General features: G+C 38.2%; 1 protein-coding gene across 1 annotated transcript in view; it reads left to right on the forward strand.

Annotated features, from left to right (window-relative positions):
• Positions 1–26,417, forward strand: part of UBE3A (ubiquitin protein ligase E3A) — a 43,340-nt gene that overhangs the window by 11,035 nt on the left and 5,888 nt on the right. The window contains exons 4-7 of the mRNA XM_009867776.1: positions 1,463–1,507; positions 11,926–12,236; positions 16,056–17,311; positions 25,325–25,469. Coding sequence (XP_009866078.1) covers positions 1,463–1,507; positions 11,926–12,236; positions 16,056–17,311; positions 25,325–25,469 — 1,757 coding nt within the window. The remainder of the gene's footprint in view (positions 1–1,462; positions 1,508–11,925; positions 12,237–16,055; positions 17,312–25,324; positions 25,470–26,417) is intronic.

Raw genomic sequence — 26,417 nt, forward strand, 5'->3', positions numbered from 1 at the left:
ACCAGTTCAGTTCTCTGTTCTGGGACATTACAGTAAGGTAGCACGATGAAACATAAGAGAAAAGGAAATGTTTCAGGCTGCGGGTGGAGATTTCCAGTAGCGTTTACAATAGTATAGATAGTCAAACACTAATAGAGAAATTACATTCCTGTAGAAAAGATTTTCCAGGTAAAGCTATGGCAATGTGTGCTTAGTTGTGCTAACTGAAGTTCTCTGGAAACTGTTGAAACCTACAACATGAGTTCTATTTGCAGATTTTAGCTCTCTTCTGTTTTGAGAAAGCTCTGTCATCATGAAAGACATTTCTGTTCACGTAAGCTACAAAGTTTTAGTGAAGTGGCTGTGCTTGGTTTCTACTTCTTCCACTTTCCACAATATATTCAGCATGGCACTACTGGGTAACCATACCAAAATCTATACCCAAGTGATGGTTGGGTAAGATTCTTCAGGATATGATATCAAAGCAGGTTAAGGTGATTGAAATCACAACTGCTGCATGTGTACTGCGTTGTCTCCTAGCTCATCTGACTACAGACTCTAATCTGGTTACAAGTTCATTGGGTAAGGAGAAGTCCCAAAGGGAGGAAAAAAGAAATCTGTCAAAAAAAACTATTAAATGTTAACTTTGATAAATCAGTGCTGGCATAAGGAAGAAGATGGGAATGAGGAGGAGCTAAACTGCTATGATTTAGTCTGCTTAAGGTAGTGTGGATATGGAGCTATGCTCCTTAAATTACTCTGTAAGTGAAGTCAAGGAGGTTGGCACGCTGAATGCGGGTGCTCTTTGTCTGTTCAGAAATGCAAGACTGTAACAGAGGTAGCAGAGCTTGTCCTGCTCTGGCAGCAAGGTTGAACTCGATGATCTCCAGAGGTCCCTTCCAACCTCTAACATTCTGTTATTCTGTGAATACCTACTTCGGAATATTATTGCCTGACCTGTTGACTGGAAGGAAGAAATAAAAAGCTACCTATGAGATTGTGTCCATAAATTCGAGTAGAGGCAGACATGAAATTTGTTTTGAAGTTCTGTTGAGACCTGCCTCTGAGCTGCTGCTTCTTATGAGTCCAGCAGTGCAGAGAATCTGTTTGTAACAGCTGACCACTGATAAACTTTGAGTATGCATTTTGGTCATAGAAGCGGTAATGAAGAATTAGCCCGGAATTGGTGCACTACGCAGCCTGAATACGGAAGTACTGCCAGCAGAATTCTTCTCTAATAGAGGGCTGCTGTTGCGTAAGCTGTGGGGGGAAAAAGTGCTGTCCTCTCTAGAGAAGTTTGACTTAATCACAGTGTCAGATTTTATGTTATAAGGTGTCTTCTGGAGTTTAATCAAATTAAATTAAACATGCAAATGCATAAAGGTTGGTGCTTTTAGTAGCAATAATGTGTTATCATCACTTTCTGACTTACTTGTTGTGCTAATAACAAGCAGTGCTAAAGGTTTTGTATCTGTATTTGCAGATCACCAGGAGAACCTCACTCTGAAAACATTGAAACTAGCCGAATGTAAGTAAATGAGTAGATGAGTTTGGTATATGTTGTTTAAAAATGGTTTGAACATATGTAAGAGTTACTCTTGCACCTGTTTAAAAAAAAAGGCGAAACTTGAGTAAACTGTGGAATTACCTTAGAAAATATCAAGCTAATTTGCTACTGAAGAATAATTTCAAGCCTCTGTAGAGATGATCCTTTTAGGGGTTCTTTTTTTGGTTTTTTTGCTTTTATTTATGTGTGGAGGTTTTTTGGGGAGGGTAAATGGGTTGAAAGGAAAGTTCAGAGGTTTAATTTAACCTGAACCAGTAGATGGTAGCATAATACAGTGTTGGAAATCATTAGGCTTATATTCAGACTTAATGATAGGGGTATAATAACTACCTGCTATTCACTAACCTCTTGCATGGGTTTGAAGACACTTCAGTATTGAGACACAATACCTGCTAATATCCGTTGTAGCAGATAGTTTGCTGAACAAAGAAAAGTCTGATTTGTTAAATCTGTATACTAGTTACTTCTAGAAACAGAAAACTAGATTTCTTTTGCTAAACAGTATTTGTGAAGCATCTTGCTTATAGTTCTGAATCTTATTTTTGGCTGTCTTCATTAGCCTGGAAGCAAGATTTTGATAGGTTGAAATGTTCATTTCAATTTCAAATTACAAAGGATTTCAGGAATGAGAGAACCAAAAAAAAAAAAAAAAACAAAAAAAAAGGAAAAAAGTTAATTGAGACTTTATTCTTCCATGAGTTAGCAAAGATTCTTTTATAGCTATTCCAGCAGTCCTGTCATAGAACTCAAATGGGGAAACCACAAACTCTGCTTTTCTGGCTTACAGCGCAAGTTTCAAAATAATAGAGGTTGTGTGGCCCAGTGGTTACTGGTACTTCGAGGCTTCAAGAGATCTGGGTTCATTTCTCTTCTGCCACAAACTACTTCTCTGACCTTAAACTGTCTTCTCCACAACCGCCCCCCAAGTGGTCTAGAATTTTACACACTGTGGGCCGAGTGCCAGTCCCAGGATGTTTTGCAGGCTGGGAACATAGTGTGAATTGCTCAAGGTCTTCTCTGCTGTAGCTGCCCAGCTTGAGGAGGAGCAAAGCTGAGGTGAGCCTCTCCACTCTGAACTACATACCTCACCTTAAAGAGTAGGAAAACATGGGATGCTTTTCCCATGTTTTCAATTCACTGCAGTGAAGTCCTTCCTTACACCAGGAGGTGGGACGATGAATTTGCTTTTCCCTCTTCCATGCCCTGCATTACAGAAGTGCTGCCTAGCTGCTTCCTTGGGACTACGGGTTGCGGGGATCCCGACCCGAGAGGTGACTGTCGCTATGTGGGCCTGTGTTGGAATATGTTGCAGGACAAAACCCCTGCTGTAGGCTGCTCTTCTGTTCCACTGGCAGCCCCCGCTGCATAGTGTTTTATCATTCCTGCAGCAAGTTGAGTTGGGTTCTTTTGTTTCTCGGCCTAGCCACGTGGGGGAAACTGCTGTAGACTGGCTGTAGTCCACTCTGGTTATTGTCAGTTGGAATACTGCTTTTTCACATGTTGTAAGGAAAGTTGTGTCAGAAACAAATACCTTGGCTGGCGTGAAACAGAGGTTCTGAGAATATGTAAAAAGGCAGTACAATTCTAGCAGTCTGACAATTTTTTGTGTGTGTATTTTATCCCCCTTAAAACTGAACCTGAAAACATAATCTATAGTAGCAAGCTTTTCTGTCTAAGATAGATGTGTGGCAGTCAAGCTGTGGGGATTCACATATTTGAGTAGTGCTTACACAGTATTAATGCATGGTATGCTTGCAAAACTAGATTTTTTTTTTTATTAAACTGTATCACAATATGATGCTTACATCATCTATTATAGAGAATTTCTGTAATCCTGCTGCATAGTTGCTTTTGCCACATGAGGTCGAACATCAGGCTGAGTAATAGTTGACCTGCAAGCCTACTGTGTAGCTTAAATAGTTACTCTGTTATTTACATTCCTATAATTCATTAGGAAATACATGGACTTACACAAGTAGTGTTGTTTGCACAATGAATAGTTAAGTTGGTTTTGCTCTGGTTGGCTAATGCAATTGCTTTGTTTCTGTGCTTTGCATTGTAGAGCTTTATACCAAGAGCATAGTCACACGTTTCACACGTGTGAATTAAAGTAAGTTAAAAAAAATTCTACTGACTTTTTTTAGATTTTTACAAAGCAAATTCTTCCATGGATAAGTCTTGCTTATCCCAAGCTTTTCAAATTCTGCTTCTATGCATGATGAACTTCTTGGTGCTAGCGCAGTGTTAGGAGTCTTTTTTTTTTTTTTTTTTTCATTAGCGTTTACTCAAGTCTTTGAAATTTTAAGATCAACTTCCTCTCCTATCTTCTGTAATAGGTCAGCTTTCTCTTCAGCACTAAATTACATAATTTTTGTTTAACAATAACTTGACTTCTTACCAGTTTTTCTGTTTTCATTCTGTGTATTGTCACATGTCAAGGCAAAGGTTTGGGTGTTTTGATGGCTTTCTGTGCATTCATCTTTCCTTCATTCTGTTTTTGAGGATGGGATGCTTTGTAACTTTGAAACTTTGCTCTCTCTTTTTAAAGTCATTGAATGCCCACACACCACCCTGTTTGAATTGTTCCTAGTTATAGTTGATATATAGTCATCTGACACTGGAGTAGATTTGATACCTGTTTTGTTTCCCTTGAAAGAATAGCAAAATAAAAATACTGCCACAGTCTCAAAATATACCAGAAAAAACAAATAAACACCATTGGAAATGTATATAGTAACTGTAAAAGTATTGGTGTTTCTTGACACAAACGTTCAGATGCCACCCTGGTGCTTTCGAGGCATAGAATGCCTTAAATTACTTTCATCATAGCTAAAACCACGGGTGGATTTGCATAACGTGACCATGGGATGTGCTGATCGTGGCCCCTCTATCAAACCTTGCCACATACAGGTATTTTTGTGGTATTTGCTGCTTGTTTTATTGCCATTCCTGGAAGGAATGTAAGAAGTATCTTTAATTACACCTGCAGCCTTGTACTGTGTTATACTATGAAGTGTGTAGGATGAATTTAAAAAAATGCTCTCAGAGCCACTTGAAGGGCATGATTTGGCCAGGCAGTGATTCCCCTGAGGAAACTTCATCAGTTAATGAGACTGCAGTGGCTCTACTCAAGAATTATTATTTTCTTAAATCTAGCAACTGCTTCAGTTAAGTGTCTATTTTACCTTTGCTTCCAAGAACAAAAGTGCAGTAAGATAAGTTGACTGAATTTTATAATGATTTGAAAGAAAAGGAATTCCAGATTTCGACTAGAAAATGCAATCAAAGTAAATATATTGTAGACCATGGTTCCCATAATGCTTAGAGGCTGCTTTAAAATCTTTGGAAAGCTTAAAGAGGAGGTATTTCTCTCTGGAGCTGTGTAATGCACAAATGCTAGACTGTTCTTAAAGTGGAAACGCAGGTGTTTAAGTCTTACAATCCATGTTATTTGCGCTTAGCTTCTGCGTGATCATGGTCATCCTTCTAGGACAGTGTCATGCAGAATGACGGCATAGTAAAAGAATGCTGCCATGGAAACCTGACTTGAAAAGGTACTGGAGTTTTTCATAACTTGAAAAGAGAGTTGTGTGATTGTCCCTTTGCTGTATTAGGCCTTTTTTCTTTGAGTTATCCAGGGAGAGTACAAGGTTGATCAGCATTTAAGTCTCTTCTCTGCAGGCCGGTCTTACATGTTAAAATGGTCAGTCCTCTTCTTATGTCAACATTTTTGGTCTGAAATATTTTGTCTCTCATATCCTGCTTTCCACTGAAACACTCCAGTGGTACAGTAAATAATAGGACTCGTCTTTAAGTTACTGTGTATACCTTATATCTCACTGCAGTAGTAATAGTAATCTCAGTGTAATATCAATCTGCAGTAGTAATATTAATCTCAGTGTGTAAGCTTCATACTTGACAAATTTAAACTTGTTCAGTAGAATACAGCACAAAGTTTAACTGTACTTCCTTGAGCGCTAGACTTGCTTTAACCAAGGGAAAACAACATGGAAGGTACTAAAGAGTAAGTATTATGTTTAGTAGTTGATAAAATACTATTTTTATTTTTTTTTTGTCCTGAGTATAAAAGACAGACCGAAGGATTCCTGCAAGTATGTGAAATTATTGGCCCTTTCCAATAAATTTCTTTCCAGTAAAGACAAAGTTGATCTTACTACGGCCTCACGACCAGTACAGAGTATTGGAGTTTAGGACTCCTTACTTGGTAATTTAAAACAATATTTGGAGAACAGTTGAAATGTTTTGCATTGTTAAACATGATTATTCTTTGGAAGTTTAATAGCTGATAACAATAGTGTATTTTTCTTTAAAATACCAAGAATAACAAATTTGTTCTATGAGTAACGTGTTGTAAGATTATAGGCAATCATAAACTTGGTAGTAAGTTACTTTTCTTTGTAGTTAATTTATGGACTTTTTTATGAAGACTCTTTCAAAAGGCACCAATTCTGTAAACATAAGCATAGTATTTACAGTCAAATATGCCTTCAGTCATTACCATTTACATCTGTTGATTGCTTATAATAATTTCCTAATAGTTGTTTCCCTATAATTAATTATGGCTTCAATCATGGATTGGTTGAGGGGGGGTGGAGGTTGGGATGGAGGGGGGTGAATTGGGGATTTCCTCAAGTTGCTTGGGTTGAAAAGCCAGGATGTAACTGATGCATTAGTCATCTCTCAGTTTTACGTCTAACTCAATGTTGAAGGGATCACGTGGGTGACAGGACCCTGCATGCCCCCTTAACAAGAATAGAGCGGAACCAGGATGGGAAAGCAGTTGATCCATGGACTGACATTATCTTTACAGTGTCCTGGAGCTAATAACCTGAAGGCGAAAGGGCAGTCATGAAGCGTGGTTTTCTGATAGGGCTGTAGCAAAGTAATTTGTCTGTGAGACAAGATTGAGGAACACGCTTAAAGTGTTCTTGACCCCCTCTCTCCAGCTGTCTTTCAGCATTGCTTCCTAAAGCTGGGATGACTCTTCTGTTCTCAGATTCGCCCTTCCTGAGGAAGTGCCGTGCCTGACTTTGCCAGCATGTGATGTTCCCGGGGGCACAGTGGATCTAGAATACATGGTGGGGTGGGAGGTCCTTTGGTTGAAGGCAGTGTAGGCTAAGGGGGTTCATGGTATGCACCCCAACTGGGTTCCAGGACTCATGATGCTGGAAAGAATGAGGTTTGAAAACTGTGAGCGTCTTGCATGGTTGCAGGCGTGCCTCTGCTGGAGTGCCAGTGGCTGAGGCGAGTACAAGGTGTTACAAGGGTGCTGGAGCAGAGGGCTCAGCTCCAGCTCTGGGTGGAGCATTTGGCAGTTCTGTCTGCAGGCCACTTCCAAAGGATCTGTGCAGGCAATGCTATTGCTGGAAGTTTGTCTTCTCCAGCATCGCTCTTCTCACTCAACTTCCCGCTCACTCACTTTTCTGCTCAGTCCCCATGTGTTGCCTGGTCTAGTCGAGAGGTGGCGTCCCTGCCCATGACAGGGAGGTTGGACTAGATGATCTCTAAGGTCCCTTCCAGCCTAGGCCATTCTATGATTCATGATTCTATGATAAACAGAAGCAGGAAACCAACATGCCAGGTTTGAAACTGAAGCTCTCGGTAAGCAGTATTAAACTTCACAGATGTCTGTCCATACCCCACGCTTCTTGTTTTAACAGTTTTTGATCTGTAGGTTGTCTTATTTCCAGGTGCATAAGAAGTCTTTTTATGCTCCTATCTGTTAAGGCATATACTGAAAGTTGTTTTGCTAGTAGTACTAAAAAAATTGTTCTTTTTTTTTTTCCCCCCTGTCCAAAAAGCAAACATAAATTTTCCTCTAGTTTCCATACACTTTAATACTTTTGTTGGTTTTTTGTGTGTTAAGAAAGGAACTAGCTTATAAACATTACAGCATTTCTGAATTCGTAATAGTTTTGTTAAAACAGGCCATTGTAAATTTCCACGTACTAAAATTGGCCTTCTTGGAGCAATATGAGATTTCTGTGTCCAAATAGTACAAAAGTTGTTGTGTTCCAAGCAGAAACCATTCAGAAACAAGTAATTTCATATTGATGTTTCCAGACAAGTGTGAGACTTTCATACATATTTCTAAAATTTAGATAAAGCAAAAACTATGCAGATATTTTTAACTTCACATAAGTTTTGAAACTTGGGTGAAAATTCTTTGTAGGTAAACTTTAAAGAATTATATACTTCAGCTCTTTCTAAAATTCATTGGATGTTTAAACTTCTGATTTTCTCTGTCACAAAATTTTCCTTTATGTAACATTTCTCTATATTTAGTTTAATGTATTTGAGAAATGCAAATTAAGTGCTGTTAGGTAGGAACTTTTGGACTGTTGCACTCAGTCTCGTGTTTTGTATAGATTTTAGACATTCAGAAATTACTTCATGACCTAAAATGCAGCCCAGTGCATTTGCCCTAATGTCACCTTTGCCCTAATGTCTAGAAGTTGAGAGGCTCAGTGATGCACGTTTCTAGTGATACTCCACAATTTTTGTAGCATTTAAATTGCGAACGCAAATTATTTGGCTACTAATTATTTAAAGAACACTTTTAAAGCCTAAAGGCACACTCTTTTATCTTTAAATGCTACCAAAGTCAGTGAATACTAGTTTGTCTTCAAATGCAAGAATGTGTTTTTGAAACGGTTGGACTTTGGGGAAGGAAGGTGATGTCTGTTTTAGGTGCCTCTCCTCCTCCCTGAGATAGCACAGGTTACGCAAGGCTCGCTGTGTGGGAAGTTATCCTTAAGGCGTAAGGGTGCGCCTGCGCAATGTTTACACCTGCAGTCACACCAGTGCAGCTCCGTACTTGGATGTGCAGCGGCGGCGTGAGTCTTTGCAAAAACACGTGTGCAAGTCAGTCGCTGTAGCCTCAGCTACGCCGGCAGCTGCCTGCGTGCTAATGCGCAGTAAACAGGTCGCTGAGTTTGTAAGGGACCAGTTACTCTTCATTAGGTCCCTGTAGAGGAACTTAAAGGGAGCTGCAGCCTTCACTGTGCAGCTTGAGCTAAGAATAGAGAGGGGTTTTGTGTTACCTTGCTTGATGAACCAGTTTCAGTGCCTCAGGCTAAGAGCTTAAGTTTTCTGCCTTCTAAATGAGTGAAGGAATGCAGAAGGAGATCAAGTTTTCACCTCTGGAGAATGTAGAAGGTATGCTACATTTTTTTTTTTTCCTGAATAATATAAGGAAATGTGGGCTGTTGTTTCTGGACAGTGACAAATACCTCAGCGGGAATGTGGTATGGAGTGTCTTGCTGTTCTGTAAAATCACATATTGGCTTACTCAGAACTGCATTCTCTCTGAGTACTTCCATGGATTGGCTTCAGTAAGGGTAGCTCTAGTGGGAGGCTCAGTAAATTCTGTTCTATATTCTTGAGTCTGTATCCTCATTTTAAGTCTCCACCTCTTTGTTAAATAATTTATCTGAGGCCATGTCAAAAGTCTACAGAATAGCTGCCAGGGAGAGTTGAGGGGAAATACTGATGCTGATGTGTTCTAGTACTGTTTTAAATTGTATTGTTTGCTTCCATAGCTGATGTAAATAGAAAAAAAGCTGACTTTCAGTTGGATCTTCTGTGGCTAATAAAATGTCACAGAACTTGAGTCAGTGAGTCTGCAGCCATGAGTCAAAACAGAAATGTTTCTACAAACAACATTATTGTAGGCATGGCGTGGTTTGGAGGAGTAATTGGTAGTTAAATATTGAAAACAAAAAATAAATCTTGAGTCCTTCTGAGGTTGAAAGTTAAAGACAAGTCTAAGCTTAGCTTTGTCTGCTGGCATGTCAGATATGACCTGATTCAAGTGGAGTATTTTTTTAATATGATAAAACATATTGTTAATATATTGATGTTTCTACACTGAAATAACTTTTTTCAAACTGGATGTTTCATAAGCTAGAAAGATGTGAATGCCTCTTTAACAGTTTCTCAATTTGAGAATGTAAGCTCTCTTAGGGAATTGGTCAGCTTTTCACAGTATATTTGAGTGACAACTCTAGCTGCTTTAGGTAAATAAATACACACATTCCTCTAATACATATATACACTTAGAGTAGCTGTGAGAAATAATCCATAACATTCATAGGTGTACTGCACAGGTCAGAAAATTTGGTAAAAAAACTTGTGATCTCCGTGTAGACTTCATTGGAGAAATAAGATGGAATGAAAATGCGATGAGAAGGATGAAGTTAAAATGATAATGTGTGTATGAAGTAATTGTAGGTTTTTTATGCACTGTGGAAAACATGATCAGTGAGGGGAAGGAAAATTAAAAGAACAATAAAGTTCGACTTGAGTTGGAAAGAGCTTTCATGAAGGCATCAAGGTGATGCATAAGGGAGCCACGAAGAGGAGGAAATAAGGAGCACATTGGTGAGGCAGGTATAGAAATCTAGTATTAACAAAGAAAAGTTTTCATATACATACCTGCTTACAAATGACAGTATTTCACACTCTGAATCTGAAGTTCTGGAATGAGAGTAGAAGTCAAGAATGGTCAAAGGATGAAATCCTTGGCATTCAGAAATAGATGTCTGTGAAATCATGTACAGGTCCAAGTTGTATTAAAACACTGTTGTTTTTTTAAAGCCTCTATATTAAAAGCTGAAATACAGAAGACAAGATATAAATCCCCTATTTTTATACGTACATGGAGAAAGGCACGTTTTGCTAAGTAGATATAAAAATTTAAGAGATTAGAACTATTTCATTGGATCAGAATACAGCTGTTCTATGATTCTATGATTCTATTCTCTGTTTATACAGTAGTGGTTTTGGTGGTATTGCTGGTGCTGCTGCTTTAAAAAAAATAATTTTATGGTCTTCCACCTCTGTCTCAAGGTGCCAGAAAAACCCTTCTCTTCCATTTGTTTTTGTTTTGGATGCACTGGGGCATTTGGAAGGTCAGGCAGACATTGAGGTAATGGTTTTCTTTGTAAGAAATCTTTTCTTCTCTGGACTCATGAGATCGTGAAAGGTGGAAAGGAAGGAGCAAAGGTGTTATTGCTGAGTAACAGACACCTCAGTAGTTCCTTTCAGAACTTGAGGACACTTTCCCTTCTGAAGTAGCTACATGAAACTCCGTGGTTAAGCAGCCAATATTAAGAGCTGGGTGCAGCAAAGTAGTACCAGTGTGTCTAGGACTTCAGTTCTCAAGTACTTGCTCCATAGAGAATCTGTGCAGGCATCAACATCAAAAAAAGGCAACTTGAAGTTAGTATCACAATTTCTGATTGAAATCTTGCTTTCCATCTTCTAATCTTTATAGTACTGTATCACTGAAGTTAGGTAAAAAACCCACATGTTACACCTAATCAAAATACTTGAAATGTTTCATAGTTAATATTTTTCATTAATAACTTGGTTTTTAAAATGGAGTGAAGATTTGGGGGTTTCATTTCAAAATGTGATCTGATATGATCTCTTGGTGTGCATGCAGCTTGTTCTGTCCCAATTACCTGCAGCCTTCCAGCAATTTCTTTACCATTTGCATATTTCTGTACAAGTCTGCGACCATGTTAAGTGGCCAGTTAAATTATCATGTGCTCCTATATAGTAGTGAGTATATTGACTTGTATAGTGATACGGTTGTAGTTCTTCAAAATACTCGCTTGCCATGTATAATTGCAGGAGAAAGGGGAGGATTTGGCATATAGCATATTTTGAGAACTGTATACTTTATTAGCTGAGGAGAGATGTTCAACTTCGAGTTCGTTTATAGTTGTGGTTTTGTCATCAGTTTAATTAACCAAGGAATACTTTTCCTATGGATTTAAATTAAATATCTGATAATTTAGTCATCTGGAATCTTGTTTAAAAATGATTTTTAAAGGGCTTATATCTTATTGGTGTATTATTATTGATAGTATTACTAAGTAAATGTCTGCATCATCTGTATTTTGTGCATCTTCCCTCTGTCGGTGTCAGCCATACCTCAGTACTATTCATCAGACTCAAATCACCTGTATGAGATCCAGTTCTATTTCACTTGCAGCCTTGCTTTGCATCTAAATTGCTCTCTTTTTTTATTTAGTGACAATTGAGATTGTTCAGAACTGAACAAGATTGTGTCCACTGTAACACTAGAATGTAAAGCTGAGAACTGTGCATAAACAAGATTTTCCTTTCACTTACAGAGGACCCACAAATTAAATTGTGTGTTAAAAAACATTTGCGTTTGTCAAGATGAGAATCTTACATTTAAAAAAAACTCCTGATGTGTCCTCTCTGACACAGAAATCTTGTGTTTCAGTGCCTGACTAATCTCTGTCTTGCTGATGCTTTTGAATGAGCTTTGTATGTGAAAGCTCGACTAATCCTTGTACTTACTGTTTGAATGTTTGCTACAGGAAGCGAGCAGCTGCAAAGCATCTAATAGAGCGCTACTACCACCAGTTAACTGAGGGCTGTGGAAATGAAGCCTGCACGAATGAATTTTGTGCTTCCTGTCCAACTTTTCTCCGTATGGATAACAATGCAGCAGCCATTAAGGCCCTCGAGCTTTATAAGATTAATGCAAAACTCTGTGATCCTCATCCCTCCAAGAAAGGAACGAGCTCAGCTTACCTAGAAAACAATTCCAAAGGTGCCCATAACAATTCCTGCACTGACAGAAAAATGAACAGGAAGGATATGCAAGGCCCGAGAGATGACTTTAAAGGTAAGATGTTATTTCAGAATTTTCATAAAATAAAATACGTGTAATATGTACAAGTATAAGCCTACAGAATTCACTGTGATGGTGTTCTGCTGACTTCTTAAGTAAAATACAATACTGGGCAATCAAATGTTTTACTGTGGACTATGAAAAACAGCTGGATTGATGTTGAACGCTGATTCCAAATCTAGATTTTTACCACATCTCTTTTGAAATCCACGTGCACGTACTTTCTTTCTGCCCTTACTGGTTTTGCAAATACAGAGAGTTTCTTTAAGTGCTGTTGTATGACTGCTGTAGTTTCAGTAGTTTTGTAACTCTTTTGTAGTTAATGAGTTATAGAAGTTATACTTTAACTAAGTCCAGTTTCTATGTTAAGAAACTTAACAGACGAAGAAAAAATGATACAGTGCATGATCAGCAATATATCTACCAAGCTAAAAAAAAAAGTTTAAACTACACAATATTTCTAAGTCAGTGTACAAAAATTAAATACTGTCTGTATGTCTTTTCTAACCTGTGTTCTGCTTTTCAAACTTGGTAGAGTAGTAAATACATACTACAAGAATAATTTTAGTTGTTGCCAAACATGTGGTGCAAACAGAAATCACAAGCTAAGTGAAATTAAAGCCATTTAACCTTTGAGCAGACCTTTTTTTAAGTATTGTTGCCATAAGTGGTATAAACACAGAAATTCAACTTCATTTATTTTTAGCTAAAGGTGAAACTGTTTACAGCAAATAATTAAAATATCCTACAGATTTTTCAATAAAACATATTGCAGCTGTGTTCTAAAGGCCCCAAGATGCCCCAGTCAGTACCTGCACCAGTTTGTCTGATGCAAGGAAAAATTTGTCCCCAAATTATTTATGATCTGAGTAAGCAAAGAGGTAAATGGTAAGGAGGGGAAAGGAGAGCCAGTGTAGTGTCAGACAGGCAAGAGGAACATTAGGTCTGTTTTATGGTTTGTCTCTTTACTTTGTATTTTTAACGGAGGTGTGCACGTACAGAGTTTTCCTTCTTCTCTCTGACCCTACTGTCCTCTCTCTCAATACAGGTTCAGTTATAGATCTCCAGAGACAGTCTGTTATCTAAGGCAGTGACTCAGACTTCATCTGTTGCAGCATCATAAGTATTGACCTGTCTTTGTAGCTGTATGGCCAGGGAGCGTTAAAGTGTTCTTAAAGTCCGTAATTACCTTTGGAATTGGATGATGTCTCCGGAATCTAGCACTCTGGAATTTTTTTTAAGTCCGTCTGCAGTAACAGTTACTGGGAAAGCTGCAGTTAAGTTTGAGAAAGCCAAGGAAAAGAATGTGCAGCTTGCTTTTATGCTTGATGTAGGATTGAAAGTTGTAAATAAATTAAAGAAATGCCCTTCAGAAAGAATTCTTTAAATTACTTTTCTGTACTGCTGAGCCCAAAGACATTTGGGGGAGAAATGTTTCTGGACGCCATTGTCAGCATCTCAGTAATATCTTAGATGACAGTCCAAAAGAGGAAGGAAACGGAGAAATTGCAAGTATACGTTACAAATGTAGTCAGAGAGAGAGAGAACCATTTCAAAATCATTCTTATAATTACCTGGGAAGCTATTTTCAACTTTGATCACCAAAATATAAATTAAAAGCAAGGAGGTTAGTGGACAGCGAGAACACAATCATAACAAAGCATCCATAAGAGATTAAGGAAAGATAATTAATGGATTTGCTAATTAGAAATTGTGTTGCTGGCAATACACAGATCACGTGCAGCCTTTTCCACAGTCACTGCTAAAGCTTGACTTCAGGTACAGATTTGTCACAGAGTATTACTGAGAACAAGGTCTGAGAGGAGATAGGTTTACTTTGCTGGGTCACTTAGGTGCAATAGAAAGGGTGAAAAAAGGCATGTAAAAGCTCACATATTAAGACACAAGTCAGTTAAAATTTACTTGAGTTAGAAGAAAGTGTCATCTGTGTTTCTCTTGGCTGTTCTCACTGCTGTAAAGCAAAATGGTGCAGACCCTTATGGCTGCTTGGTTAGAGGATGGTGACAGAGTATGGCTTAAAACTGTTAGGAAACTGCTGATGCTAATACTAAATATTTTACCTGGAAATGGCACATGGTTAGTTCCTTAAATACTAAAAGCTTTAAAAGACTGATTGGGGAGTTCCTCTTGTAAGTATGGAAATCTGAAATGTGTTAGATTGTTAAATTGTCAACTTTTGCTGATAATTTTTATGTTATGAATAGCCTCTGCAGTCCAGAATCGGTGAACTCGAGGCTGTGGTCCTGGCTTTGAGGAGCTGTGGCATGGCACAGCAGCTGTATCAGCAGTTAAATTTCTTTTAGACAAGTTTGCTCCTTGACACTGCAGTAGATAAAAATAGGAGCTTTTGCACTAAGCTTGAATCCTTTCATAATATTTTCAGTGCTGTTGTTTTTTTAACAGGATGGATTTTAGTTTTGAAGCTTTTTCACTGTCTTCAGATTGGTTGGAAGTCAGTCTCAGTAGCATGACATAAGCTTAATCTTTCCTGTGTTATCTGTGCTCTAAGAATGGCCTGGAGCTCTGCAAAATTCAATAGGTTGTCTGTCTTTGCATCATTTAGTTTGTATTTTTAATTTAGTGACTGCTTGGAATGAATGTTAGTGTAGGCAATCACTTTTCTGGATATTTTAACTTGTAACTGACTTTATTAAAATTATATGCTTCCTTTCTGCAGAGGTGGTTGTTCTAGTGTCGTTGGTGAATACAGTGCTGTGATGTGTGGTTTTTAGATCTCTAGGGATGCTATTAAACAGATGCAGTTTTAGTTCTAAATTATGTGTCAGTTCAGAAGAATCTGCTTAAACTAGAACATCTTTTCAGGGTCTGATCATGTGGTAATCCTACTCTAAATCATCACCTGATGCGAAAGCATCTGTGGGTTCTGTCTGAGAAGTGGTATAAAAAGCTGTAAATAATGTTTTTCTCCTTCTCTTTTCTAAAGAGAAAGGAAGATTTCATATAACAAGTAGACCACCAGATGACTTATTTCATTCCAGAGATTTCAGGGGGAGAGGGAACAGACAGATATTTGAAGCCCATGCAGATGATGTGTGTAAAGCAATGTTAATCTGAACAGGGTGTTGATGAGTATGCTTCGGTTGTTTATCACAGTGATGCCTAATGTACAAAGAAATAATCCCTGTGCCCAGCAGTGTGTATGTAGTTTAGAAGGCAGCATAAATTTCTGAACCTGTATTGTGGTTTTGGGGAGAATCTTCAGGCATCAGTTTAGTATAAAAACACTTGCAGAAAGCATTAGTAGTAGAAATAAGAAAACTTTTATTCCCATTAACATGCAACAAAAACAAATGTTAAATCTTTCCTTCAATATCTGTTATTCAGAAAGAGTTGTGAAGTCCACACACATGCTATGTTTGAAGAAAGAGGTTGATACAGTTTAGTTTGCCTATAGTTTAATGACATACATTAACTGTGCAGATTTACCACAAAACTGCATTATCACACAGTCTTACCCATTAAGTCTTTCGAAGTTGAAACATCTGATTTGGTCCTTTTTTTAAGACAATACTGTTAACTACTAAATATAGTTAATTGACTGCAAAACAATTTTACGAATGAGCGTGTTCTCTGATAAACATCCATGAATAAATACAAAAATCATAGAGAATGAGATCATGATTCTCCATGCTAGTGAAATTATAAAATATCTGTCTTGAATTTACCCAGTACTGACATTTTTTGCCCCAGCATTAGTGATGATATTATGCAGATTTCTTGAGAAGAGCAGATTTCTATCTTAATTAAATTAACACTTTATCTTTTTTTTAGATGTGACTTTTCTAACTGAAGACAAGATATATGAAATTCTGGAACTATGTCGAGAGAAAGAGGATTATTCCCCTTTAATCCGGGTGATTGGGAGAGTATTTTCTAGTGCTGAAGCGTTGGTACAGAGTTTCCGAAAAGCCAAGCAACATACCAAGGAGGAGCTCAAGTCTCTTCAAGGAAAGGATGAAGACAAAGATGAAGATGAAAAGGAAAAAGCTGCCTGTTCGGCTGCTGCTATGGAAGAAGATTCAGGCGCATCATCATCTTCATCGTCAAGAATAGGTGATAACCCACAGGGAGATAACAACCTCCAAAAACTAGGCCCAGATGAAGTGTCTGTAGATATTGAAGCAGTCAGACGGGTCTATGATAGATTACTTTCTAATGAAAAAATAGAAACTGCCTTTTTAAATGCACTTGTGTACTTGTCACCTAATGTGGAATGTGACTTGACTTACCATAATGTGTACTCTCGGGATCCTAACTATCTGAATTTGTTTATTATCGTTATGGAGAACGGCAATCTTCATAGCCCAGAATACCTGGAAATGGCTCTACCACTGTTTTGCAAAGCAATGAGCAAACTACCCCTTGCAGCTCAAGCAAAACTGGTCAGATTGTGGTCTAAATACAGAGCAGACCAAATTAGGAGAATGATGGAAACATTTCAGCAGCTTATTACTTACAAAGTCATAAGCAACGAGTTCAATAGTCGTAACCTAGTGAATGATGATGATGCTGTTGTTGCTGCTTCAAAGTGCTTGAAAATGGTTTACTATGCAAATGTAGTAGGAGGGGATGTGGATACAGATCATAATGAAGAGGAAGATGAGGAACCCATCCCAGAATCAAGTGAACTAACTCTTCAAGAGCTGTTGGGTGAGGAAAGAAGAAATAAGAAAGGTCCTCGAGTGGACCCGTTGGAAACTGAACTTGGCGTTAAAACTATAGATTGCAGAAAACCACTTATCCCTTTTGAAGAATTTATAAATGAACCACTGAACGATGTTTTAGAAATGGACAAAGACTACACTTTCTTCAAAGTAGAAACGGAAAATAAATTCTCTTTTATGACCTGTCCCTTCATACTGAATGCTGTTACCAAGAACCTGGGATTGTATTATGACAACAGGATCCGGATGTACAGTGAAAGACGCATAACTGTGCTCTACAGCTTAGTTCAAGGACAGCAGCTCAACCCGTATTTGCGACTGAAAGTGAGACGCGATCACATCATAGATGATGCACTCGTCCGGGTAAGTCAAGCGTCGACGTGGAACTTGGGCGTGTTGGTTCTGGCTAGCACAAACTGCGTGGGCTCTGACTAACCGAACAGAACTGCGTGTAAGTGCGGTGGTTTATGTACTAGATTGCCTCTAGAAGAAACTCAAATAACTTACCGCATTAAGTTTGAATTCTAAGCGTGCTGCTGACAATTGGTGTGCTCAGCAGAACCACTTTTACTCAGGTTGGTTTTGGACTTAGGTGTTTTAAAGTGTCAAAGAGTTCTTATTCCCCATTAACAGGTCCTGCACTGTTACACCTCTTAATGGTAAGAGTAACCAACTGCCATTTCAGTCTTTCTTCTTTGTCCTCCGGACTGTCTTGGATCACCTGATAGGAAGGTTTTTCAGAAGGAAGTTGGAATTAAAACCTTTCAGCTGTGTTACTCTTCCTGTGGACTTCTAGATAGAGTGTGTGGAGTGCCTACATGATAAGAAGCACTTCTCAGGTCTCTAAGCATTGTTGCAGTTTGGTACGGATGGTGATCTGTCTGAGGAAGGAGAAGACAGACCTGTTAGTACCTGAGAACTGTGAGAACAGACTGTTTCTGAGCATGCCGGCTTCTTAAAATAAAACTTAAAGCCACTTGTTCACACCTTTTTGGAAGATGGTAATTACACAGGATACAAACTGTAAAGAATATTTTGCAGTAAACTTTTTTTTCCATGAATATGTCCTTTAATTTTAGGACTCTTCCTCCCTTTATTTTTCTGCTTAAGGCTACTTTTCAGAAGCTGATTTTTCTGTGTTCTCTTATTAAAGCATAACAGAGTTTGCAAAATTCTAGCTTTAAAGCTTGTTGCTGAAGAGCAGGACAAGTATTAGGAGAAACTCTGGGGAGGGTACCTGGTTTTGCCTCTCAACTCAGTTGTTACTTCTAGTTAAGTTGATTGCTTTAACTGTTACTGAAGGTCAATTTTAAGAGCCATAAATGAACTCCCACCTTGATTTTCCTGTGGGCCCATGAATTTCCAGATGGGTTAACTGCTTCATGGGAGTTGCTGGTATTATCACTCATCAGGGAAAACTTTTATCTCCAGTACCAAAGGGAAAAATCAGATTGCGATGCAGAAATAGCTTATGTCTGTAAACCCCATTTTACATTAGGAAAGTGAGATCTATACTGTTTCAAGATTAAAGCCTACTGTATACCAGTTTTCTGATTTAAGAATGCTCTTTGTAATTTCACTGCCTGTCAGACTTAGTTGTATCCAGTTATCGTTTTGTCACTTTAGTGCAATGGAGTTTACTTACTTGATTGTTCAGGCTTGGGGTACATAAATACTGGGGAAAATGGTGGAACAGTGCTATTTCTTTAGAAGATCAACTAAAAGAGGATTAAGAGCCAGTTTTAGGGAGATGTTCATTTTAATGCCACTTCCAGCAGAGAGGAAACAGACCTTGTTTCTCTTGCTGATGATGGGAAGGAAAATCTGTAAATATAAGAAAAGACATTCTTCCACATGTTGCTTGCTGTGGAAGGAAGTTGAAATCTTTTGAGTACAAAAAAGAACGTTTAGTGTTGCTTAGAAAGCTCCTGGACAACATCAAGCTGATGCAGCTGCTGTATCGCAATGGGGCCACAGCTTTCACTGCTGTGCACCCTCTTAGTCTGTTGGAAATTTAGGTAATTTAAATCGAATTAAGCTCAAATATACTAATTTCAATTGTGATGCACTTGCATCAGCCCTTGCACAGCCCAGCAGCCTACGAGTACATGCCTGGGCAGTTGCCATGGATTCTCTTACAGCTGTTAATTTAAACTGTCATAACATGCTAAATTATGATGATCTGACTCTTATCAAAGCCTCACAAAGAGTATGAATTTTAAACTGTTTATTCTGGGACCATAAATAAAGGAAAAAGATAAGGTTCTTGTAAATTCAGGTAGTCTGAGCTGAACCGTAGTGTTAGTCGATGAGAACAAGTGTGGCCCAGGCATTTCTCTGAAGTGGAAAAGAAATCATATTCAGTAAAAGGAGATGAATGACAACTTGCCACTGGAACTGGAGGAAGGGAACTGTATGTGCCATTTCAACGGATGCGACAAGGTAGCTGTTATGAGTTGATGTGGACTTTAGAAAGTTACAGAAGTCACCTGTAACTACTGATACTTTTTAACTGATGATGTGAAGTATCAGTGCTCAAGGAATAGTTTATGAGGAAATGTTAGGAGTGAATGGACCAGTGCAATGTCTGTTTACTATGCTGTGCCAATGTATCCTTTGTTTTTTCTCATTTTAATACAAAAAGGATGCAATGGAAATACATTCAGAGAGTTCAGAGTTTCTTCGGAGAGGTTATCAAGTCTTCTTAATGGCAAAAAAGGTGACAGTGAGAAGCTGCATGGGAAATATGTATGTTCTCATTTGGTAGTACACAGTCATGTTATCAGGAAGTACGCTTAATACAAGCAAAAAGACGCATCTTTTCCATGCTGTGTACCTTAAAATTATGGATGTTTTTGTCCAGAACTTGTAGCTGTTCACAAAGGAAAGATCCATCAAAAGGTAATGGGTGTTTAGATGTGACACATGTGCAAACCTGTAAGCTCCAAGTGTGCTGCTGGTAACTGGAAAAGTATTGTACGGAAAAGACGGTTCCACGGTGTCGTCTTGCAGTTCCTTCACTGCATCCCTGATCCATTTAAGGATTGCATGCTTTGTTACAGATACTTCCTGTAGCAGATTGAGAAGTGATTTTAGTGATTTTCACTATTTGTTTCCACTTCTTAATTGACACAAACTAGATCTGGAAGAAGATCTTCAGTCTTATGTCCTAATCCTTGACGTAGCTTGCTGTATCTCCGATTGCGGTCAAAGGTGATGGGAACTGTCTGCCTCTGTGGCAGCACTGACAGCATCAGACCTAAGTAAAGGCTTCATTGCGTGAGTTTGTGTCAGTGACAGTTGAAGTTTTGGGTGCAGTAGTGAACTTTGGAAAGGTGTCACTGAAAACAATCAAAGATCTTGCCATGATAATAGTCTTTTGAGTTGTATTCTTAGATCAGTTCAGAGACAAAATGTTTCCAAACATGCCGAAATTACAGGTAAGTAGTTAAAATTGCCAATGTTTTTAGCCTTGAATTGCATTTTTATTTTTTTTTAGTTCTGGCAATACTTACAGGCTTGTTTGGATTGTAATTAATTACATATTTATGTCACTAGACCTATGTCTTTGCAGAACAATCAGTAAAGGCTGTTTTGGCAATATGTGGAATAACTGTGATAACTTCCTGATAAAAGCATTTTCAAAAATATTGATTAAAACAAGGCAGACGTTCATGTTTTCCATACTGATGCTGGATATTTTTCAAGCAGATGTATTGGTCAGCCTTATGGTCTAGGTACTGGTGTTTCTCTGCTAAGTTGTTGAGCTGATTAAGTTATAAAAAAGCTGTATTTCTCTTATCAATACTTTAATATATAAACTTGTAGAATTCAGTATGTACATATTTGCACTTTTTGGTCTTCATTAAAACAAGTCTGAGCACTGGTAAGTGATTTTTTTTTTAATATATTGTTACTTTTTAATTTTTTCTTTTATTGAGAATTTGATGTAATACCTTTTAAATACCTTTGAAGCAATAACTTAAAGTTGCTTAAGAGAATACTAGTTAACCCTGGAACACACACATCTAAGCAAAAATCTTATGTGTAAATTCTTAGTTTCTTTGCAGGTAGGAAACTTGCATCAGAAACTTATTTTTCACTTTTTAAATTGAAATGGACTTAATGAAACATGCTTTATTTGTATTAATACTTATTGAATGCTTACTTGTATGTATGTTGGTCTGAAAAGTCTCCAGGGGGTGGAGGGGGAATGTTGAAACTGGTGGAGTGTTATCCCTGCTTTTTGTAAGGAACCCTTAAATTTGGGAGTTGGTAGATCAGTTTGTAGTTGTTGAAAGCAGTTAACCTGGGGTTTTTGTGTCTAACAGGTTTAAGAGGTTAGCTCTACTCCTGAGTCATGATGCCATGTGGATGTGGTAGTAATGAAGTTTATCCTTAAATCCCCTCTTCTGCCTTTTCATTCTCCAACAGCTCCTTCTTTCATTCCTTTCCTCTGAGTTTCCTCTTCCCCCACCCCTCTCCACGCCTCAGATCGTCTGTGGATTTATTCTCAGGTGGCAGTTAAGTTAAAGGGTGCGAGTTATGACACACAAGTTGTACCAGTGAAGATGTGTTGGATCCTTTCAGGAGAGCCTGGCTGGTACTTGCCTGCAAAAGAGAAACTCGCTTTGACAAATTTCACATGGAATGTAGCCTGATGGCAAGCAGCGAGCTTCTCGCGCTTGTAAAGGACTTTGAGTGCATCGATGAGCAAAAACTTTTATGTGACAGCTGAAGCCAAGTAGGCAGTACTTCAGGAGCTTGGAGGTTCTTTTGGATGAAATTGATGTTTATGTGTGTTGGGTTGACGATCTCAACGTGAGTGTGCTGTGGTTGCACACAGAATATGTATGTGACTGTAGTAGAGTACGCAGGCTCTGCTGGCAAGCGTGGACCATAAGGTACAGCTTGAGAGGATGCTTCTTAGTCACTTCGAGTATGACTTCACCTGCCATTTCGCAGAAAACTGTCGTGACCGACTTATGTCATGATGTGTCACTGGCACATTCAAACTTGAATTAGTTATGTTCCTGTCATTTTTGCCTTCTAGTGTGAAAAGTATTCCTCCTGCTGCCTTGAAGAGAGCTTTTCTGTTAACATTCCTAGAATGGGTGTCTCTGTAGTTTTTAGCTGAATAGAGATTAGTTCAGTTACTATAAATTTTAAAAGGTAGCCAAAGAGTAGTGCTATGCTGAGCTTTTAAATGTTGTCTTACTTCTGTCTTCCAATGGAAGATTCCTCTCTTTGGGGAAAATGCTTACAATCTCCCATGTTGTAGCATAACAAGGCAACAAAATACACATCTTCTGTGTAACATTGTATCTCAACTTTCAACTTTTCAATTCATAGATACTCAATTTTAGATGGTGCTGCTTCAGACATGCTGCACATGTTTTTTATTACGTCCCTGGAAACGGCAATGATGATTTCAGGTGCTTGGCCAGTCAAACCATTATGACAGGAAAACATATCAGCTTCTAAAATTTTGGGAATTCACACACACATAGATTGGATTTTTCCAGCAGCATCTGTGTTGACTGATTATTTAAAAAAAAAATAAACAACCCAAATGATATTATATTTCCTTGCTATAGAAACACTGCTGTGCTTTTGCTAAAATTCTGTACCTGCTATTATCGTGAAATGCTGTCTTCTGCTGAGTTCCAGTTTTCTTGTGGAGCATGAGGGTTGAGAGGTGTTCAGGGGAAAAAAAAATAAATAAACAACCCAAATGATATTAAACTGAACTCCATACTTCCTTGCTATAGAAACACTGCTGTGCTTTTGCTAAAATTCTGTACCTGCTATTATCGTGAAATGCTGTCTTCTGCTGAGTTCCAGTTTTCTTGTGGAGCATGAGGGTTGAGAGGTGTTCAGGGGAGCAGCTAAACTTGCAACTTTCAGTATAGCAGCTTAGCAACATTGTCCTGGTTATAGAATCTACTTCAAGGAACATTAGGCTTTGACTCAAAATACCAGCTTTTTGGGTATTCGTTTATCGACTCCCTCGCAGACATCCAGCACACTGTTCCAGTCTGCGCAGCCGACATTGCTCAGCTAAGAGTACTTTCTTCTGCCCTCCTTTATTTTTTTTAATACTGCATTTCTTTTACATCACTCATTGCATCATAGTTCTCGGGCAAAAAATAATCCTGAACTAATTTTAATTGCATTTTATGTGTAAATATGGGCACTCTCCTTAGTGTACTTAGACACAAGAGAGACTTCACACTGTGACAAAGGGTTGCTGTCCCAAAAGCAGTGCAGAGGCTGTACTTGCTTTCTCAGAACTCATCAAAATTCATGAAACTTGCAAAACAGTAAATTGCTCCTGGCACATACTACAAAGCCAGCAAAGTCACGGCTGAGGAGGAAAAAAACCCAAAGTAGTATTAGTGCCAGTTATAAATGGAAGGGATTCAATTAGGAAAACTTTGGTCTGTCCAGCTTGAATGTACAGCCTGTACTTAATAGTCTGAAAATAAATGCTACTACTCTGTTTTTAAGAAGTCTCCATTGTGCATGGAATATGACTTTAGCTCCTTTGTCATCCCCTTCAGGAACAAAAATTTTTTACACCTCTGTAAGGTGCGAATTTTAAGATTTACATGAGAAGCAAGCTGCAAAACTGTGCTGTTATGGAAAGCATGTAATGAGAATACCCATGCAGGGGGGACTGCAGCATGGTTTTGCTGCAGAAGTAGTGTTGATAAAATACAGTGAGTTTTGAAGAATAAATGTTATTTGGTCTCCTTGGGCAAAAATAGTTTATTGCAAATAATGTGCAATAGAATGCCAAGTGCTATAGATAGTACATAACTAAGTTTTCTAGATAATCTTGTAATTTAGTGTACACCTCAATCACCTTATATGACTTGCTCTCATTTTGATGTATTTATGGTTTGCCTCAATTTTATTTCTTTTAACTGAGCTTTATATGCTGTGGAGATATGCTCTCTGTTTTCCTGCCCGATACTGGTTTTCAAAGCCACTTAGGATGATTCTTTCTCCACGTGCCTCTTTTTTTGCCTGAGGAGCCTTCAAAGTCTTCAAACCTTGAGGCTTAACCACCTGAGCTCTGTCACCCGCCTGCCCCTGCTGTGCTGCTTGAAACATGGCTGGCTGCCCTGGCAGTTCCCAGGAGAAAAATCTGTTTTACTGGCAGTGTCATTTCATGAATGGATGGTGTCATTATTGCTGCCTTTATCATATCTCCTCATTCCTGTTCTCTTTTATGCCTCTGTAGTAAAATTCTGAGACGTAAAGGATGAGTTGGCATGTGTGTGTATGTGTGTGCGTATGGGTGAGGTGAAATAATGGAATAAGAAGAATGTTTCAATGTGTTAAGGACACCTGCTGGTAAGTAAAGTTTGCACTAGCCTGGATTAGAGACAGAGCTCATCGGTAATAAATGCAGTCTTGGTAGAGGAATGCTTGGGCCAGGCTGGGCCTTACTTTACTGCTGTTGAGCTTTCTTTTCCATGCAGGTATGCTTAATCATGCTGCACAGGTTTAACCAATATATTTATGCTTTTAATCAGCATATTTCTTATGAGCTGCAATATATTCTTGCATAAGTTTTGGTTTACAGAAAGGATCGTTTTTGTTGCAGAAAAAAATGAGAGACCTGTAATGGCCTTTGTATAGACATGAAACCCTTTCCTATGAAAGGTCACAACTTCTATTTGACCTTAACTGGATTTTCACTTTTGTGGAAGCAGTGTGGTAGATCCGTTTAAATGCACTGAAGAAATAAGAGGAAGAGATTTCTGAGACTTCTTTATTATGGTTGAGAGGAAAGGGATCAGTTTGACTGTAACATTAGTGTCTTTTTACTTCTGGTTTTGTTTGCTTTTTCTCCCAGCTCTTTGTCTGTGAGATGCAACTACTAGTCAAAGGCTTGCCTTCTGTCTTCCATTATAAATTATCACAAGAACATTCTGAAAATACATTTGTGTAATCCCTTCACAAAACTGTTCATTGAGAACCATGTAGATCAAATTGCAGTCTCTTTTCATTGTCCGATGAGTTTAATTATCCCAGTAATACATCTTGTTTTCATACTGTTTTCTGCGAATTTTATGCAGCACAATGCTAACTTTTAAGTGCTTAAAAGAATAGAAATGGAGAATGCTAACAAACTTAATTGGCTAACAGATCTGTGGTAAGTTTCTTGGTGTGTTAATCCCGGAATTGTAATACGTGCTTAGAAGGATTTAGCATTACATTTGTTTCCGATATTTTACTGTTGTGATTTATACTTGCTTTCTTCTTTGGTTTGGAGGGTGATTTTGGTTTCATTATTTGATACTCAATTGAATCTTCTAATAAACAGATTTATTAATGAAATGCTTCCATCTATTCACTCAATAGCTAGAGATGATTGCCATGGAAAATCCTGCAGACTTGAAGAAGCAATTGTATGTTGAATTTGAAGGAGAGCAAGGGGTAGATGAAGGAGGTGTTTCCAAAGAATTTTTCCAACTGGTTGTGGAAGAAATCTTCAATCCAGACATTGGTACGTGTTCTAATAATTTACTAATTCATTTTTTTTTTTTTCCCCACAAAAGATTAAACTAGGTAATCTTTGAAGGTCCCTGCCAACCTGGGCCTTTCTATGTTTATACTGTGCCTTTCTACATCTGCTGCTGCTTCCCTCCGAAGCTCTCAGGATTTCTTGGTGAACATCAGAGTACTTGACCTACTAAAGCTCACTATATGTCGTCATCAGTCATCCCTCTAAAAAGGAGTGATGAAAGGAATGACTCTATAGTTAGTGAAAGCTAACGCTGCTTGTTTAGCTATATATCGGTAGTTACGGGGTTTCTTTGCAGGGTTCCTTTGTTTGTTCTCTCACCTTTCTCCTAGCTTTGCTTTGTGATTAGCTTCTAGAATTAGTAATCAAACCAAAGAGGAAGAACTTCTGCAGTAAAACCAGAGTAGGACTATGGTGAGTTTTTGAGTTATTTCCTCCTTCCCCCAGCTTAAAAAATCCGATAGTATCAGTTCTTCTAATGAGCTCATCTAAAAAGGGTACAGATCCAAAGTGTGGCTGTAATGTCAAATTTGACTGTAGTTAGTTAAGAACTAGGGAATAACATGATACATTGGAGCCAAAGTTTTATATTTGTGTTTCCATCTTACTCTTTTTCCTTTGCTCCCTGCACCAGTCTCTTATGCTTCTGTCTTTATACATGCAAGGACATGCTGCTTTTAATGTGCAGTTGGTCTTCTGCTCTGCAGAGATTAAAATGTTCTAAAATTTGAGAAATACTTTGTGTTAAAATAGAAATGAGACCCACCAGGTTCCTATACTAATTTCATAGTTTATGTGAAATATGATGTCACTTGGTAGTTCCTGTAATAGCTTCTGTAAAAGAAGCTCAGTACCTTATGGCCATTAGTTAATTTGGATTCATTGAACTGTTTCAGAAAAGAAGGCTGTTGTTCTTGGTTTTGTCCTTTA

This window comes from Apaloderma vittatum, unplaced genomic scaffold, assembly GCF_000703405.1.
Source record: "Apaloderma vittatum isolate BGI_N311 unplaced genomic scaffold, ASM70340v1 scaffold2604, whole genome shotgun sequence".
Lineage (NCBI taxonomy): Eukaryota > Metazoa > Chordata > Aves > Trogoniformes > Trogonidae > Apaloderma > Apaloderma vittatum.